This window comes from Aptenodytes patagonicus, chromosome 2, assembly GCF_965638725.1.
Source record: "Aptenodytes patagonicus chromosome 2, bAptPat1.pri.cur, whole genome shotgun sequence".
In the NCBI taxonomy this organism is placed as follows: domain Eukaryota; kingdom Metazoa; phylum Chordata; class Aves; order Sphenisciformes; family Spheniscidae; genus Aptenodytes; species Aptenodytes patagonicus.
Genome location: NC_134950.1, coordinates 100,940,351 through 100,959,856, shown reverse-complemented (window position 1 = coordinate 100,959,856; position 19,506 = coordinate 100,940,351). Strand labels below are relative to the sequence as shown.

The following is a 19,506-nucleotide window of genomic DNA, read 5'->3' as shown; positions in this document are numbered from 1 at the left end:
TCTAGCTTGGACAGGCTTCCTAGAGAGGTGGTCGATGCCCCATGCCTGTCAGTGTTGAAGAGGCATTTGGACGATGACCTTAATACCATGCTTTATTTTTTAGTCAGCCCTGAAGTAGTCAGGCAGTTGGACTAGATGATCGTTGTAGGTCCCTCCCCTCCCCTCCTCTCCCCTCCTCTCCTCTCCATTAAAGTCACAAATGAGCTGTGAAAGTTTTACACCGTGGCTGAAGTGCATTTTGTATCCCCTATAAACACGGCCAATTGATGTCTTTAATAGAGGAGCTGCACAGCTTGGTTTCAGTGGGAAAAGGGGATGTGAGGGCGATAGCAACAATGGGCTATTTTTACAGTTTGAAAGAGTTGTCATTTGCCTCGCTGTGCTTTGGGCACAGATCCAAATGTTCTAGGTTTGAAAATGACCAACCTTTCCACCACACTGGTGTAACCTCCGCTCACTTGTTTTTCAAAGCCTATGTTATTTCCATGGCAGCCTATTGGCATAGTCCATCCCAACCTATGGCTCTGGTTACACTTTGGCTTTCCTCCAGGCTGTGGCTGCTGAAATCATCCCCACCCACCCCTCCCCAAACAGGGTTTGTCCAGCCAGATCAAGTCCCTGGTCCTCCTCGCTGTGTGGCCTCATGGACGGTAGCTCTGGCACGGAGAGGGGGCGGCTAATAGGGGTGGTCTCTGGGCTGCAGGGTTGGTTTCTGCCATGGCCTGAGAGAAAAATAACAGCACTAGGTTTGTCTTTGGGAGCCGAGTGGCAGAGGACATGTGAGGGACGCCCAGCAGCTGTGCCCAGTGTATGGCCAAGGGCAGGGACAGCCCCCTGGGCACAGGGACTGCCTCGGGGCCAGCACCCCAAAGGCCTTCCTCCAAAGGATGCTGGGCGGAGGGGTGGCAGGTGGGGCTGCACATTGGGGGGGGCCCCGTCACCCCCATGGCACAGTGCCACCACCCAGCAATGCAGCAGTCACAATGCCCCGGGGCAGGATAAAGGGGGCATCCTCTCGTGCCTCGCTGCCAGCCTGCCTGGCTTCGTCGTCAGGACAGACCTGGCCTGGGGGCAACCTGCAGACATCCAAGAGGAATTCCTTGAGGAGCTAGCAGAATTACTTGGAGGGGGTTGAGGGAGGAAGACTGGAGGCTGGACAAGGCTGCTGGAGAAGAGAAGAGCCACCAACACCTGGAGGTGTCTGAGGATATCGGGCCTTTTCAGCTGGAGAGCAATGGCCAGACCAAGGGAATGCCGCCTTAAGGAGCACTTGAGGAGCACTGCAAAGCTCTGTGTCCTCATCCCCTGCAGAGCCAGAGGCAGCAGCTGTAAGAAATGGGATGCAGAGATGTTTCCAGGGGTCCCAGTGCTTTGGAGCACCCACTGGTGTCCTGCCAGGTGCGGGAAGGATTCTCGCCCCCAAGGTCAATGAAGCCAGGGGCATTTAGCCACTCTTGGAAGCCCCTGAGATGGCTCCAGGTTTGAGGGAGAATAGGGGTTGGGCATCTCCTGGGAGGCCTGACCAGCCTGTGGGACGAGGAGGCAGGTCTTGTTCACATGCTTAGGGAATAGCTGATCGCCAGCTCTGGGATCAGGAAGGAATTTTCCCCCGGGGCAGGTTGGCACTGGTCCCTGGGGGTTTTTTGCCTTCCTCTGCAGCATTGAGCATGACCACTTGTCAGGGCAGGGCTCCTCTGGTCCATTTTGGCTAGATTACTGCCTGCTGCTCATGCACCATGAAGATGGCCTCTCGTGCCCTGCAGCTGGGGGGAGGAAGGCTTTTTTCCCCCCAAGGTGGGCTAGCAAGTGTCCCCGGGGGTTTTTTGCCTTCCTCTGCAGCATTGAGCACGGCCCCTTGCCAGGGCTCCTTTGGGCCATTTTGGCCAGGTGCCTGCTGCTCCTGCTCCACGAAGGTGGCCCTTGTGCCCCGCATCCGGGGGGAGGAAGCTTTCTAGGCTCCCAGGGTGCGCCCCCAGGGTGGCCCCAGGGGGTTGCTTCTTTTCCTCTGTAGCATTGAGCACAGCCCCTTGTCAGGCCTTCTTGGGCTGTTTTGGCGAGGTTCTTGCATGCTGCTCTTGCACCTCCAAGGCGCTACTTGTGCCCTGGGTCTCTCCGGCTCTCTTTCCCATTGCAAGTTTGTAGCAGGAGCGAGTTCTGCTCTTCCCTGAGCTCCATTTCCCCAGGGGTTCTTGCTTGTGCAAAACAGCCTGTGCTTAGAAGGGCTCCGGGCTTCATGCACCATCAGGAGCTGCCACTTCTCAGCTCTCCCTGCATGCAATACAAGCATGGGGCAGGCACGAGAGCGCTTTTCATGCATCACTGGCCAAGAAGCACAGCGGAGCAAGATTTGGAAGGCAAAAAGTATGCTTGTCATCGATACATGTCCTACTTTGGAAAATACCCCACGGTACCACACACTTCTTTTGTGTGTGGTTGGTCATGGTCCTCATTCTTCAAGTTCTCACTCTTCAGGAAACAGGGACTTCTTGGCCTGTATTCCCGCTGCTACTTTCTGCGGCTCTGGCTTTCCTTTGCCAGACTGCAAGGGGTGTTTTTTCAAGCTAAATCAAAGAATGCATCAGCCTGCTCCTGGCTACACTTGTGCATTGTGTTAATGCTTGTGAGCATTAGTTCTGAAACAGATTCAGAAAAATAAGATAAAGTAAAATCCTGCTTCCACTTGTAACCTTTGTGATATGTGTCCTTGAAAGTGTTTTTGGAGCTGAAAACCCCCTGGTATTTCAGGCAAATAACAGTCTCATCGTTATTCAACTCATTGTGAGCGCAGGGAATAGAATAGAATAGAATAGAATAGAATAGAATAGAATAGAATAGAATAGAACGGAACAGTTACGCTATGTTATGCCTAGAGTTCTGCATGAAAAGCTATGGCCTAGGTCTGAGGGGTCCATCCAGGAGAGCAGCTCTCTGCAGTGCAGGTCTCAGGCCCATCCCGGAGAGAGGGGCAGAGACGGGCACACCTACAACATCGCTCAGGCAGGGACTGAAGGCCCCAGGCTGAGCTGAGACACCACGTCCCCTGGGCCCTTGGCAGGAGATGGTGTGGGTGGGTGTCCCAGAGGAGTCTGGTCCCAGCCATTGAGGCCTATGAGCGCCCCCAGGACCCTGGCAGAAGTAGACCTGCACTGCTCATATACTGTCCTTCAGACATTTATGGTTGGCCACTTTGGAGACAGTATTGGGCCAGATGGACCTTCACTCTGATGGAGTACTGTTGTTCTCTGGCTCTTTCGTTTTATTATGTTTTTCCAAGGGAAACAGCTAAAAATGAGTACAAGGAGAAAAAAAACAAATCCACGGGGAAATGAACAGGTATTGCTCACCTCAAAAATATTTGGAACCATTTAGTTCCGGAGCACTTCCCGCTTCAGACTGAGGGCTTGATCTTTGAGCCTCACTAGTGTCAGAGCTGTGGGGTTTTTTGCGATCCTGTGGAAACTCAGCTAAACTGGATTCATAGAAGACTTGAACTGCAGTTCCCACATGCTTTTTGCAGATTTGTTCAGATGGTCAAATTATCTTGAGATGACCTACAGCTCTCGCCTCCATCAGAAGGTACATGCCTTCTTCCCAGAAAGTGACAGAGCCAGTGCCTAGGGTGGAACATGATTACCCATTCAATCCCTTCTGCTAGTGCAGGGCTGGGAAGAAATGTCATCACAGATTACCTCAGCATGTACTGGAAGGGAAAGGAGGAGGTGGGAAGGGAAGGGAAGGGAAGGGAAGGGAAGGGAAGGGAAGGGAAGGGAAGGGAAGGGAAGGGAAGGGAAGGGAAGGGAAGGGAAGGGAAGGGAAGGGGAGTTCAGCTGGAAGGGACCTGCAATTATCATCTAGTCCAACTGCCTGACCACTTCAGGGCTGACCAAAAAATAAAGCATGGTATTAAGGTCATTGTCCAAATGCCTCTTCAACACTGACAGGCATGGGGCATCGACCACCTCTCTAGGAAGCCTGTTCCAGGGTTTGAGCACCCTCTCAGTAAAGAAATGCTTCCTAATGTCAAGTCTGAACCTCCCCTGAGGGACGCAGCTTTGAGCCATTCCCACGTGTCCTGGCACTGGATCCCAGGGAGAAGAGATCAGCACCTCCCTCTCCACTTCCCCTCCTCAGGAAGCTGTAGAGCAACGAGGTCACCCCTCAGCCTCCTTCTCTCCAAGCTAGACAAAGCCAGTGTCCTCAGCCGCTCCTCATAGGACGTGCCTCCTAGCCCCTTCACCAGTTTTGTTGCCCTCCTCTGGACACATTCAAGCACCTTAACATCCTCTTGAAATTGTGGGGCCCAATTGACGGGATTGCATTCCCATACTGTGTTCCCCCCAGTACAGAAATGCAATTAGTACAGCTATAGCAAATTGTTTCAGGATGTGCTATGTCAGCATTCATTTGCCTTGTGCAGCCCTTTGCTGAGAGGAAAGCGTGGTCTTAAAACATACTGGTTACCAGTTTGTTTACAAGCGTAACTCAAAGCATAGGTTTTAGCTCATAAATCCCAAGTTGTTTGAAATCCTTGCTCCTTAAAGACTGTCTTTTTCTTAAAAGCCCTCTGGACAGGAGGCACTCCTGGTAAGGGAATTCGTCTCTAGCCTCACTCTGCCTGCTGATCCACCAGATCCACCTTTGGACACATGCAAGGGCCTGTCTCATCATACTGAGCTTGCATCAAAATGTTGAGATTCTTTAACTGAATAGACTGGTCTGGCAGCTTTCTGCACTCATTGCACCAGTTCTGCAAACTAATTACCATATGTGTGCTAGAAGACTGTTTTTCGTCGTTTCTTTTATTAATTAAAAAAAAAAAAAGCTCCTTTGTATCTGAATAATGTCATCAGTAATTTCATCATACCGACATTCTCAGGTGGTTTCAGATGGGCGTATAGAAAGCAAAAATCTTCAGTCCTTCTTTGCAGCTATCTTAGAGGCACGTAGGGACTCTTAAAGAGAGGTGGTTGCCTTTTAGTGTTGGATGGCCACCTGGCCAGCCAACTACTTACCCACATCAGCATGATCAGCAACAACCTTCCTCTTCACTAAATGCCTGCAGAATTAATTTAAAAACTCAGCGACCTGTATTCACATTCCTGGAGGGTAAAGCTTATCCCCACAGACAGCAGCACCACTAACTGCATCACACTGACCCACCAGTGTTTTGTCTCTTGTAGCTTTTTCAGTGCCACATCAGCTGATTTGGCACTTTCTCCAATTAAACTTCCAAAATGGAAGCTCAGTTAATGGCAGCTGTGGTTATTTCCTTTCCTAGGAGGAGACATCCATTTCTAAAGTGACTAGCCTGATACCACCAGCTTCCTGTTGAGAGCCCACCCACACAGTGCATCCATTGCTCACCCGGCTGGTGGAGGGCTAGATTTCCTGGTCCTGCTGCATGGAGCTGGACTCCAGCAGGCCACTGATGGGTGAAAGCCTCATTAACACATTGCTCAGGCTCCACCCTTCACGCTTTGATGCCATCAAATGTATGAAACGGTGAAGTTCATGGTCAGGTCTTTTGAATTTAGATTGCAGAAAACCACGCTTCAAGAAATGTAGGTTTCCTTATGTTAAGGAAATGTCCACATCATGTTCTGGATTTCATGGCATCCATGAGCCAGAAAAAGCTGTATCTCATGGTATATTTCTACAGCCCCCATACTCCCTACCAGCTGAAGCTCTGACAGAAGAGATAGCCCCTACATCACTAAAGCGTGCATGAAGAACTGCAGAGTAGAAATAGGTAACACAACGTCAGGTGGAGCGCCATGAGTTTCTGCTCCAGTTTGGAAACATCGGAGTAGGCAAATGTTCCTGGAGACGTGAGTAGATTACAGGGTGACTATGAGTCACGAATGTGATACAGGCAAATGCCGCCTTGTGCATCAGGCAAGATATTTCCGTAGGAAAGGCAAGCATTGTGCAAAGCCCTGGTGAGAACTCACCTGTGCCACTATGATAGATAAATTCTGCCTGGAATGAAGGCAAACAAAGACTAAGCAGTTGATTAGGGGCATGGAGGGCCTACAGAAGAAGACAATGACTCGAAGGAGCAAGACAAAGGCTGAGAGGGCTGCCATCACTTTCAAGAAAGGTATTGAGAATGAAGGCCAAAGGAAAGAGCTATGGAAGTGCAAGGAAAAATATGGTAAAGAACACAAAACAATTCAAGACTTCTTTCCGAGAAGAAGACCTCACCATAAACAGCGTGCTCTCTGCATCTCTGCAAAGATCATGCAGAGGGAACCAAACCCCTTTCTTTCACCTCTGGCATCACCACAACCAAATGAATGTATATGGTATATATGCCCTTATTTACATGGTCTGAATGTACATACCAATTTTGGCACCAAAGTACAAAATGGCAAGAATAGAACCTTCCTTATTCTTTCAGTACTCAAAATACTAAATCCTAAAGGAAAAAGAGGTTTGCCAGGGTTTTAGATAAGATCTGAATATCTTCCCACAAAGTGAGGTAGGCAAATGGGATGGAGGGCTGTAGGCTGTTCAGGAGGGATAGGCAGGGCAGGAGAGGTGGAGGAGTTGCACTATATGTAAGGGAGAGGTTTGACTGTATAGCCCTTAATGGTTAGGGATGATGTGGTTGAGAACCGCTGGGTGAGGATTAGGGGGATGGAAGACAAAGCAGATATCCTGATGGAATCTTAAGGATTGGGGTTTACTGGACCAATCATGAAATTCATTTGACTGGAGAATGTACCTGTATGATTTGTTTAATCCCTGTGGCATGCACAATGAACAATACGGTGAACTATATTCTTCCTGACTCTGTATAGTTCAACTCATAAAAGCTCTGGATAAAACTGTACATTATCATCTTTACTGCAGTAGTCTTGACATCTCCCATATATGTGATATTGTTCCTTCTGTCTAGGCAGGCAATGTGGTGACAGGAGAGATGGTAGAAGAACTTATTCTTTCCGGAGCAGATATTATTAAAGTGGGTATCGGACCAGGTAAGTCAAATCCAGTCAAATAAGGGTGACATGGTAACGTTGGTGGGGGAGTTGTCCAGATGGAACCGGTTTATAATGCTGTTTGCTTGCCCATTAGGATGCCTAGACCCGCTCAGGTCAATAAAGTAACACTGCCCTTGCACATAATATAATTAAGAAATACATGGGCAGGGTGCTAGTGTTTCATACTGCAAAGTGTTACATATTCCATCTTCTGGCAGTGAAGATGACTATTATTGGAAGCACTGAGTTGCCTGAGTAGCTGACATTATCAGTGATAATACGTGTTGTGTTTAGGAACACTTTTTCTAGCCTGTTGAAAAGAGGCTGAGTCATTCCAGCTCAAAGGATGCTGTGTTCAGGTATCCACTTCTATCAAGGAAAGATAGGTTTCTAAATAGCTTTATGATTTGTGTTCTGAGGTTGCCCATCTTGTCAATGTCTTCAAAGATGAAATGGTATTAATTAAGTGTGAAGTATGGATAACATTGCCTCTACCTGTTACTATTGCCTGGGAGCTATAATACTTACATTAATGCACTTATATGTTACCTATCACTGTAACATTCCCATGGATAAATGGGAGGACCCTAAACTTACAGTGCTTTTCCTACCTTCTCTTCCCTAATATTGTTGTCTGGCATATACCGCCATATTGTCTTCCCTTTTTTCTTTCCCTCCCTTGTGCATTTGTTCATGTGCTCCTTCCTCTTGCTATTTTCTTCATAGACTGCAGCTGGGGTCACCATGCGTGGGCTAGATTTTAAACTGGCTAACGCAGGTGCCACTGACATTATAGCTGTGATCAGCCAGTGCAGTGCAGGCAGATTGTTTACTCTACAGTGCAAAATAGTTATGGTTCATGAATGGATAATTTTAGCAGAGCAAATGATGTAATAAAGGTTGCAGTTGTGCCCAGGAAGACAGCAAACTACAATAAATTCTGCAAAATACATGAAGAATAAACAACAGAGATGGTGTGGTGCAATTGTCACAGGCAAGTTCAGATATAAAAGAAGAAATATTATAGTTTGTAGCCTCAAAGTGGAAATAGTTAGGGGTAAATGCTGTGTAGCCCTCTCTGGAGATCTTCCTGAACAGATCTGTACAAGTTGACCACCCAAAACCACAAGTAACAAATGTTCCTCACAGAAGATCAGATCTTGAGGCTTTTTTCCAGATAGTGGTCCATCCTGTGGAAAATGGCAATGATTTATTATAAAGCATTACATATATAAGTACATACCCTGTGGAGATTATTTTAAAACTAATTGTCTTCGTACTTTGCAGAAATACTTCTCAGTGTTTTCACCTTGTCAGTTCTTTGAAAGATCTTTGGAAACTTTTACTTTACTGGTAGCTCGAGTATACCTGGGTATCAGCTGGGTGAAGGGATCCAGATTTCACTGCATTTGGTTTAGAATCTGTTTTGAAATTCTTGTTATCGTGCCGACCTTTATGGTCTGTATCCTAAATTATAAGACCTGGACTGCCAAAAAGCAGTCCTCATTTTGACTCTTAATCTGAGTAGAAAAATAGAGAAGGTATTCCAAAAGATCTATAGCCATGTTACCATGTTGAACTATAATTGAAGTGGGTTTTTTATATATATGTATATACCTTTATTTTTATATATACATATATACATGCACCATGTATGTGTATAAATACAATAGTTTAATAATCAAATCTGATTAGTATATCTCCTGTAATATTACACTATACAGCTTTCTGATGATTACTTATCTCACTTTTTAAATTGTGTGTGCTGATTATCTTATATTCCCAACTATTGTGATCAACCAAATATTTCTGCTTTAAGTATTAGGCAAAAGACAGGTTTCTCTTCCTTGTGGAAAATCTCCATAAAAAAGAAAATAAAAGCACAGATTTTCCCTGAGAATTATTTTAAAAAATATATGTAGAAAAGAGATAGAAATATTTATTGGAAGAAATATTCAGGTATTAAATGCTGCTGCTGAGTCTCACAGGTTGTGACTCTGGTCCTTTTGTCCCCCTTCCCTTCAGGCACCTCAGTCAGATTTGCTTTCTCATGAGGCAGTAATTCCCTCACCAGGAAGCATTACTGATGAGACCTAAACTGGAAATTGTGGCCCCAGAGAAGAAAGGGGGGATATTAGTCACCCCAATTACAGCTCCCACGAAGTGATGTGGTAGCATTTCAAAACTCAAGTTCCTTTTATCCATGAGAAGCCAACATTGGCAATAGAGACTTCTTGAGGGGAAAAATAATACAGATAGAAACACATTTTTTCCACAAGAAAAAGAAAACAAGCCATATCTTTTCTGTCAGCCTAATGGGCTATGTTTTTTGCCTCTCATTCTCTTGTCTAGGTTCTGTGTGTACCACTCGGATTAAGACGGGGGTGGGCTATCCACAGCTAAGTGCTGTTATTGAGTGCGCAGACTCAGCACATGGCTTGAAAGGACATATCATCTCTGTAAGTAAATATCATCTACTCTCAGATTCCCACTGTGGAAATCATTGTGGAATAGGAGAATCAAATAGTCCAGTACCCTGCATGTTAAAGTCTATCATTCTGTTATCTCCAGTTGACCCCTATACTAGCTCCTAGGGTAGTCAGTGGAGATTTAAATGTAAAGAAACCAACTCCCTCTAATGTTTAAAAAGACTTGCATATCTCACTCCTGTTTGTGCCTTTGGAAGGCTGCTTCTTGCTCCCTGAATGGAGTAAGCTGTTATGTGAACAGAATAGGAAGCTTGATAGTGTTTTTCACATTGAAGCAAACAGTAATTCCTACGAAAGATTTCTGAAAAATTAGTGAAATGTAAACATGGCTTTCCCCAGAGAGTGGGACTGAGGAACAGGCAGGCAGTAGAGGGGAGTACAAGGTAAAACGATAGGAGCCCATCTGTGCCCTAGTAGCTGGATTGATTCATATAGTATTCTCACAGAGCTCTCTGTGCAGGGGCAGGAGTGTTTCAGAGGTGGCTCTGTTGAGCACAGCTGGCACGTGAGCCACTTAATTCTCACAAAGCTCTGGGGAAATAATGACCCTGTGGAGAAAAAAGAGCATGTATCTGTATTGCCTGCTAATGGCAGCTTCCACTCTACCAGCAAGACCAGATTCACCTCACATAGAAAAAGTCTATCTGTAAGCATGGCCTCAGACTGAGCTGGACTGCAGCCTACAGTACCCAAAGGTCCTGTGTGCTTAGGCACGCGAGCCAGTCAGTGTGCCCCTGACTGTGTCAGGCTTGCACAGCCTCTGCAGGCTGTCTGTGAGGCAGCTGGTAATCAGGAAGGCATAGGGGCCAGGCAGCATGCTGTGCTCACAGGTACCCTCACAGCCAACAGTCTCCCTGTGCGGCCCTAGAGGAGACCACACACTGAATTTTAGATCTACTGCCAAGTGAAATCACTGGAAGGCCCTGATTTGTTCGACCCAGTTGTGACTAGTATCCATGTGAGGAAGGGGGTGTGTCGTGTTGTTGAGGAAGGAGGGGAGAGGAGAACAAACTGACTGTGGATGGGCAAAGGGCTTGACTGTATTTCTTGGAGCTGTGGATATAATGGAGCAGGAAAACAAGTGTGTGTTACAGTGGGATCTTTCTTGCTCTCTGCTGTTAATGCATATGCATTTCCTCCTCTCCATGGCTCCCCTATATGAATTTTGCAGAAAAAAAGAAAAGCAGTCTGTGATTTTATGACTTGGGCAGTATTACAAATGTTTATGTCTACAGTAGACAGGAGAACATGTGTGCAATAGAGCATGAAAGACTGACTCATTACTATGAAGGCTGGATAACTATAGGTGTCATCCTAGCAGTGGTGCTCAGATACCCATCCTAGTTTTGCAATAATCATTGCAAATTGCAATGATTTTGCAAAAATCATTGCAATCTGAGGGCTAGCAGCCCTCAGAATATTATTATCCTGATTTTACAAGAAAACAGGGAGCGTGTATTTAGACTGTTGAAAAATGAGACAGTTCTGTACTATTCCTCCTCTCCTTTCCTGCTTTGGGGATGGATCAGTTCCTGACCTGCTTAGGTCATGTTGGCTTCAGTGAGCCCACACCTATCAACCCTGTAGCCATTACAGGGGAAGTATAGGAGGGCAATTTAATACCCATCTGCTACAACATCTGGGCCAAGAGAATTACTTTCAGCTGTAACTGGGGTCTCTAACACCGCTGCAACTCAACTCTGTCACCCAAGCTAAGGAGACTAAAGCAAGGATGAGGATATTATGCCTGAATTCTGCAGCATTCAGATAGGTATTGGTGTGTTTATCAGGGAAAGAAAAGGCTGGACTGCGTGGTCATTGCCAGAGCTCTGGCAAGAGTATCACAAAAGAGAGGTATCCTCCTGAGGGAAAAACACCATATGGGAACAGGCCTAAGTATATAATTGGGTCTAGTGGCAACAAGTATACATGGTATCCCACAAAATGTCTCACTGCTGTCATTATGTAGCTTCAGGAGGGGGCACCCCCTGCCTGAGCCAAAGGAGACCTCTACAGCAGAGTATTACCACAGCTATCTACCTCAATTCAGCAGGAGAAAAGGTGTCCAGCAGTTTTTTGTTATATTGATATGGAAGTAGCAGGAAGGATATGAAAAGATTCAAGGCCTACCAGCTATCTTCATGCAGATTTTAGCTGATGGTGTGATATCGGTTAGTCCCTTGGGGTGGTTTCTTGCATCCACTTCTGTCTTGTCCAGTACCTTCATCGAATTGCTCCTCTTTCTTGTTACTCAGAACTCCTTGCTCCTCTTCCTTGTTACTTGGCTCAGCTTATGTATGAAGGGAAAGAGTTCTCACTCACGGAATGAGAAAGTGACGGTGATGAGCACAGTACAGGTACTGCAAGAAACACAGCACACTTGAAGACCATTCTGCAGGAGCTCTGCTAGGATGGCAGCACAAACTGGGATTTTAAATGTTTGTATTGCTGAAGTGATCATGTATAATTTTTGGAGCTGATACATTGATAAAGAAGGTGACAATTTTTAGGCAAACATGGTAGTCCAAGTGAATGCCTGGTGTTTCTCTAGAGAGTCACTTACACAGAGAAAGGGGAGGTGAAATTGCACCAGTTACTTTCCTCTTGCTAAATTATCTTTAAGACTCAAAGCTCACCTCAGAAATGACTTTCATGACGCACTGAGAGAGGAAACCCTGTCTAAGATACAGGCACTGTTTCTGTCCTGTGCTGTTTGTCTGGGAGCCAATAGTCTCAATTTTCATTCTCGCTAATCCATTGGCCTTGAGAAAGTGCAGCAGTGAGTTACAGTGGAGGGGCCATTTAGCAGGAGAGCTCCTTCAGAAATGCCCTACTTGAGATAAGGTTTCTGTTTCTTGTAGGTCAGAGAACTACTCTGCCGGGTAGAGAGGCAGTCACGTATTCTAGTAAGCCAGCAATGTGGGGAATGGAAAGCAGCCTTGCATGTGTCCTCTCTCATTCGGCTATCATTTGATAGAGATCCCTATTTCACCTTCACCCTGTCTGGGTGATGGGCCACCAGCGTTCAGTGGAAAGGATGACTAAGGGGTTCTTCACCCAGCTACTGCCATACCGTCTCTTCCTCCACACAGAACACTTTCCACACAGAAATATGGCCAGCATATATAGTTCAGAATAAAGCACCATGTGTATTGTTTTTACTGCTGTATATGCCACATACTTTATATATCTTCTATAAATAGCTATCTGTTTGCTGATACTGTAGGAAGGGCTGGTTATACAGTTTATTATAAAGGTTGCTTGAAACATATAAATCATAGTTACAAACTTATTATAAGTTGCACATAATATTAAATATTCAACCAGTTCATACTGGTTTTCCATATTTTTCCTCAGGCTAAATTTTGTTGTTGTAAAACGGTTTATCTGTTCGGAGAACGAGACTGGGGAAAATAACATTATTTTAGCCACGTTAAAATAATTCTGTTGACTGGAAAGCTGTTTTCCCCTCTCCTTCAGCTTAGCACCCAGTTGTCTCAGAATCATGCCCTCTATAGGCCCCATGGCCACCCTTTCCAGTAGGCTTACTTCAGAATAATGCCAATTCTCCTGAATTCACAGGGGGATTTGTACAGATACATTTCCCCAGGGCTCTGAGGTAGAGGCTGAGCCTGCAACAAGCTCCATGACTGAAGCCCAGCAGTTCTACAAGTCATTGAGTCCAGAGGCAGGCCCCTGTTGGGATGAGCTGAACCGCAAGGGGAAGCTTGCCAGACAATGCAGCAGAAGCACAGTCTTATTTTCTAAACGGAGTACTTGATTTTTCACATGGAATGAAGTGGTTTAATGCATATAGCTTTATTATATAGCATCTTCTGGCATAACTGCTTAGTACGTCCCCTTTTTGTTTCCCTTTCTGTGAATCATTAAATTTACCTGCTTATGTGAAGTAAGTGGAGACATCTACAGATAAAGAAGTGCTGTGAATCATCATCGGTTCCTTTTATCTTAAATGGTAACTAACTCATGAGCGTTTGGGAAAGTCTCTTAATCTGCTCAGCATTTTGTAATTTGGTGACATTCAAAGTGATATTTTTTGAAGCCGATGATTAATGATTACACACTAAGGCCCCCATCCCCATGGTACTTCCGAAAGCATAAAGCCTCCATCACTGCCACTACTGGGTTAATTATAAAAGTCAGACACTGAGCCACCCAACAAGAACAGACTGAAACCCATCTACCAGAGAGCATTCATAGCCAGCCTGTCTCAGTCAGACAGTAAGAGTCAGGCAAATTCCTGACACTACTCTTTGAAGATTATTAGACCTCTCTTTCTACCTCGGCTCTTCCTCCCCTGACACAGGCACACACACTCACACCCTCCTCCAGGCTCTGACAGACTTGTCAGAGGGAGAGAATTGCACAAGCAGAGCCCTTAACAGGAGAAAGAGATTCAGCTGTCAGCCCAGCACTCCTTTCTGGAGCTGACAGCAAGAGTGTCTAGCTCAACAAAAGGCATAATGTGCTAGAGGTTATCAGCAAATGGAATAAAAGCCTTTAAAGTTCTACCAGGCGCTGTTTGCAGTGGGATGCCCTTTGAAAAGCCACTCGCTTTCAGATCCACCTGCTCAGTTTGTGTCTGAATCCTTTTCTGCGCATAGAGAGATTCTAACACTCAGCCCCACTGCCAGCTACCCATGAAAGCCAGCTCTAAAATGGCTGATGGTGGGGATGTCTGGCTGTGCTCAGCCACAGGTCATACACAGGCATGCATTTCTGCCAACAGGGAGGTGAAACAAAATGAAGTAACCACACAGTCTGGGGAGTAGCTTCAAGAGCAGGAAAGCTGTCAGCAGTCTGCAACGGACCCTGATCATCAGAGGAATGGGGAGCCCTCTTGGTACAATGACTGTGTAAAAGGATCTTTCATCTGATGCTCAGACCTTTATGAAACCTAAAGAACCATAGCACATGATGAGCTCTGCTATGTGCCATTCCTTTTTTACAGCCCTATCACACATACAGAACTTCCCTCCCCTCAACCGAAACCCCCTCATCAGCCACTTCTTTGCTCTGCACTGAAACTGAAACACATAGGTCTAAAATGCTAAAGATCTCAAAGTGCTGTTGTTTCTTTACCAAACCCATAGCAAACAGTGAGGAGTATGATGAGAGATTCATTTTCACTTACCAAAGGTTAGATTACCCAATTTGCTTAGAGATTATCAGATGAAAATCCAACATAGCTGATGGTATATTTCCTCACCCCTCCCACTGTGACCTTTTAATGTGTTGTAAACTGCTGAGAAAGTTCTTTTAAATGTCTTTGGTGGTTTAAGGTAGGGGTTTGTGGTACCTCTGCATCACACAGCCTTTCATTAAAATGGCAGGGAATGATTCAGATCATCAGAGGAGGGGGTTTTTTTCCAGTTTCTGGGATTTAGGAAATTGCAGTCAGGAATTTGCATTGCTGCTGTTACCAGTGGTATTATCAGTAGACTTATACGGTAAAGTAAATGAGCCTAAAGAAGGAAAGCAGTAGAAAGGGTAATATGGATTCCCTAAAAACTCAGCCAAGATGATGTATACCAGTGGTGCACAGTCAGCTCTTGACACGCTGTTCCTGAGCAGAGGCCATTCTGCTGCGGGTCGCAGGGGGCCAGTGCTCGCTGGGTCCCTGAGTGAGCTCACTGCCACTCACTGTCGTCTTTTCTTTATGCAGGATGGAGGATGCAGCTGCCCAGGAGATGTCGCCAAAGCGTTTGGTAAGGACAGTGTGTCATGGCACCCGTTACAGCCTGCATATCTCCAGCACCGTCAGCAGTGATGCAGGAGTCAATTTGACCCTGAATGTGTAATCAGCAATAGGTTACATTTGTCCCTGTGGGTGACTCCAGTGAAATTAATACACCAGACATGAATTTGCTCTTTGGACCAGACAGTGCAGTGCAAAACATACAGTGGTCGAAGTCCTATTTAGAAACTATCTGCCAGGTGTGCATGGGATACAGCCACTGGGACAGTAATACAAAGAAAACTGATAAGGGTTTCTTCTGAGTAGGGTTCAAAGATGCCTGTAACATTGCCAGATCTGGCTGACCTGGGCCTTGGATGGATGAAGAGATGGTGGAATGTGTGTTGGACAAAAGAACAAAACAAAAAGGCAGGCCAGATCCCTGGAGATGTTCTTGGGATCAGCTGTCCACTTGAAGAGATGAGATTTTATTTATACTGTATCCCCTAGAGCTGAGCAGATGTCTAAAACATCTAAGTTAATAATTAACAGATTTTAATCTCATGCCAATAGCTTCAGTGAATTGCACCAGCTCTTGCTGATAGGATAGAGAATTTAATCTGTGAGTATTTTCTGTTGGGCATGAAAGTTACATCGGTGGGAGGGGGTCAAGGTCAGGATTGTCACTTAGCTATAACCTTGTTGCAGCAGCGTGTGTGAACCAGGCGCTAAACGCATCCTGGGCTGACAGGACATTTAAAGACACTCCCCCACCCCCCAAAATGCCAAACCCTTTGGAGTTGTTACAGTGGGGTAATACCTGGAATACACTGGGACAGCACAGTCTCTCATTGGGATTTCAAGGTGGTACGATACAAGAGAGAGCACATTATGATACAGCATGTCTGCTTGGCAGGAAGCTTTGCAAGTATGGAAAGCACAGGCAGGCCTAAACTCAGATTACAGACCTGCCAAGAAAAACTCTGGGCCTCCTGGAAAGGTTGAAACCAAAATCTGTCTTCTAAGTTTGCAGACAGCTCCTGTTTTTAGACAGGTCAGATGACACGGAAGGCTTAATTAGAGAATTTTAAGCACAGCCGTGGAGTGATTGCTACCAGCAAGGAATCTGCTCAGTCACAGGATTTCACCTCACCCTTGTGTTACTCAGTGGCTGATGTGACGTAGGGAATAGATACCTCTATTTAGGTGATTCTGACATAGCTGAACAGTGGCATCCACCCTCTTTGACAACAAGATTGTATTAAAAAAACACCCAACCTCTCCTCAGCCCGGCCCACATGCCGCCTGCAGTGAGGCCTTTGTTCTGCCTGACTTTCTCTGGCTCCACAGCTCACCCAGTTCTTGCTGGTGTTGTCATTGGGAGCTTGTGAACTGAGATTGCAACCTCACTGCATTCCCACCTGCCTGCACAGAAACCTGGCCTGTGGAAAAGGTTTTTCTTCAACAAGAGCATTTCCATAAGTTAGAACAACAGGAGCAACTTCAAAGTGTTTAAAATGTTTTCCTTTGTGATATTTATAGCAAGTCTGAAGGGTCCTTGTAGTCTCTTTGGGCTAACTGAACAGAAACTTGCTTGAAACTTGTGAGAAGGCAGATTCTGACCTTGCTGGTTGTCAGGAGGTGCTGGGATTCACAGTGGTATGTGTTTGAAGGCTACCACGTGTTGTCCCTGGGACAGAGGAGCATCAGAAAGCTGAGATTATACAGGCAGTAGTTCTACTCTGACAGTAGGCTAGACAGATCAGTCTGACCTGTGTGTCACAGGTACAGGGCTGGAACAGACAGACATTACCCTGAGGCAATAAACTTACCATATCTGGTTACGTATAATTGAGGTAGACACACTGTGGACATCTGACTAGCTGGAGCCAGGTGTGTATTTGTCAAAGGTGGGTGGCAAAATAAGCTTCTAGATGATGTTATTACTATCAGTGTTTATTGAATGCTATTGAGGTGATTGGCTATGTGAGCCACATAGAAGATAGCCTGCATGCTCAGCATTTACAAGCCAAAGCCTTGATACTGATACTGAATTGTCTAGCACAGACCTCTGTGCTTGCTGAGAGCCTCTTGGGGGGGAAGAGTTACATAAATATATTGGATAGCAGAGACTGGGTGATAAAACACACAGATGTACAATTTCGCTGGCGATGGAGGCCTGAACAGAGCACGGACAAGAGACCCACAGAGGACTTTTTGTTAAAGTGATTATATTTTCTCTTTTTGGTGGATCATTGTAAAGTCTTAATGAAAGGGATGTTGAGGTGTTCATTACAACTACCTGAAAGGAGGTTGTAGCGAGGTGGGTGTCGGTTTCTTCTCCCAAGTAACAAGCGATAGGACGAGAGGAAATGGCCTCAAGTTGCGCCAGGGGAGGTTTAGATTGGACATGAGGAAAAATTTCTTTATTGAAAGAGTGGTTTAACATTGGAACAGGCTGCCCAGGGAAGTGGTTGAGTCTTCATCCCTGGAAGTATTTAAAAGACATGTAGATGCGGCACTTAGGGACATGGTTTAGTGGGCATGGTGGTGTTGGGTCGACGGTTGGACTCAATGATCTTAGACGTCTTTTCCAACCTTAATGATTCTATGATTCTATGATTATAAAGCAGTGACAAAGCAGCCATTTGAATTATTAAAAGTGTGAGGGAGTCCCAGATGTGAAGACTAGCATTGACAAATGGCTAAAAATGTGACTGGAGGAGGCAAGTTCATGGGAACAGGAGGAGTAGAGTGGATTGAGTGCAAGTGAAGAATTGTGAAGAACCATGAAGAAGATGCTGAGAAGCTTTACAAGTGGAAGGTGACACCATTGATTGGTGTCAGGAGTCAGAGGCAGATTAGGCATTTTGACAGAGGGGAAACAAAGTAGAAGCCTATTTGAAAAGGCAAGGAACAGAGAAGCACTGAAAGTGGGGGACAAAAATGCTGGGAGTGACAGATACTTTGGGAGAGACTGCTGGAATTCTGGAACTGCTGGATGAGAAACTGAAGATGTTGCTGCCATCTGGGTACTGGAGATGATAATGGAAAAGATGTAGGTTGATCAGGAAGAAAAGAGGTGTTTTGATGCAGGAATGAGAGAAAGCATTAAAGAACTTTGTGTTGGGCTCTCGGATGGTTCACATAACTGCACCCTTGGAAAGGCTGATAAGATGAACACATTTCTCAGAATGCCCCAGGGAGGCACTACTGTATCCTTTTTTAAAGATGAGAAGTCAAAGCTCAGAAATACTAAGTTCAATTGCCTGAGGTCACATATATTTTTGTGACACAGCCAGGAACAGAATGTGCCTTTTGAATCCTACGCCAGCATCTTTAACACAATACTGCTGTTCTTACAGCAGTGGTGAGAAGAGATACAGGAGCAGGGAAGGAAAAGGAAGGAAAAATCATGTGGAAAAGTCAACTGGGGACATATACTGGTTCCAAAATATACCTGACAGATCATACTGGCTTTTTTTTCCTATTTTCAATAGCTGTGTGTGTATACCTACAGTTGCAAAGGCTTGCTGGCTCAGCTGGAGCACAGGTGAATGTTGATTCCAGGGCCAGCTGTGGTCCAGGCAAACTTAGGCTGCATCTGCCTGGAGGGCTGCCCAGGCTAGAAATCCAGGCTGACTCCAGCTGAATTTGTGCAGAGCCAATATGGTTATCAGTAACTTGTATTATCAGGCATACAAAAGACATCTGAGGGACTCCATACAGATCCAGCAGAACTGTGTGAGTGCTGTAAGATTGGGGTGGTGTCAGCACACATATTCTGTAATGGCTGAAAAGAGAAGGCACTGTGAAATGTGAATGAGGAAATCAGCCCAGATACAGCGTAGGCCTCAAGGGGGAAGACAGTGCATTGAAGTGGCATTGTGTAGAAACAGGACGAGTTTAGCAAACTCTAGGTGAGCTACTGGGATGCTTGTATGCAACGTACCCCATCACATCCTGTATTATCTAGGGGGTTGTTGCTAGGTGTTGCCAGTCCCCCACAACCTAAAATGGCCCCTCACAACCTATCTTTACTTGAAAACGAAAGACTGCAGCTGGGTGTTGCAAACATCACCAATGCTTCTGGTCATACAAAACCCCATGCATAAGTAAAGAAAGACCATGCTAAAAACTACAGCCTCCTGGTTGGATATTATCTGGTAGAAAAGTAGTGGAACAGACTTGAAACTTTCAGACATCTTCGCAACACTGAAGCTGGGTGGAAAGTTCTGGAGAGCATTGGAAAAGTATATTTAATATGGGCTTGTCATTCCTGGAGCTGCAGGGCAGTAAGCATGTGTCATTCCAATGTTTAGACGTGCTGCGT

General features: G+C 45.6%; 1 protein-coding gene across 3 annotated transcripts in view; it reads left to right on the top strand.

The window, feature by feature from the left end:
- The window catches only part of GMPR (guanosine monophosphate reductase), a 42,991-nt gene that overhangs the window by 14,867 nt on the left and 8,618 nt on the right, over positions 1-19,506 (top strand). For 2 of the 3 annotated variants that reach the window (XM_076330590.1, XM_076330588.1), the window contains 4 exons: positions 6,902-6,983; positions 9,339-9,445; positions 11,731-11,832; positions 15,162-15,204. In XM_076330590.1, the coding sequence (XP_076186705.1) occupies positions 6,902-6,983; positions 9,339-9,445; positions 11,731-11,832; positions 15,162-15,204 (334 nt within the window). The remainder of the gene's footprint in view (positions 1-6,901; positions 6,984-9,338; positions 9,446-11,730; positions 11,833-15,161; positions 15,205-19,506) is intronic. The other variant, XM_076330589.1, reaches the window with a different exon arrangement.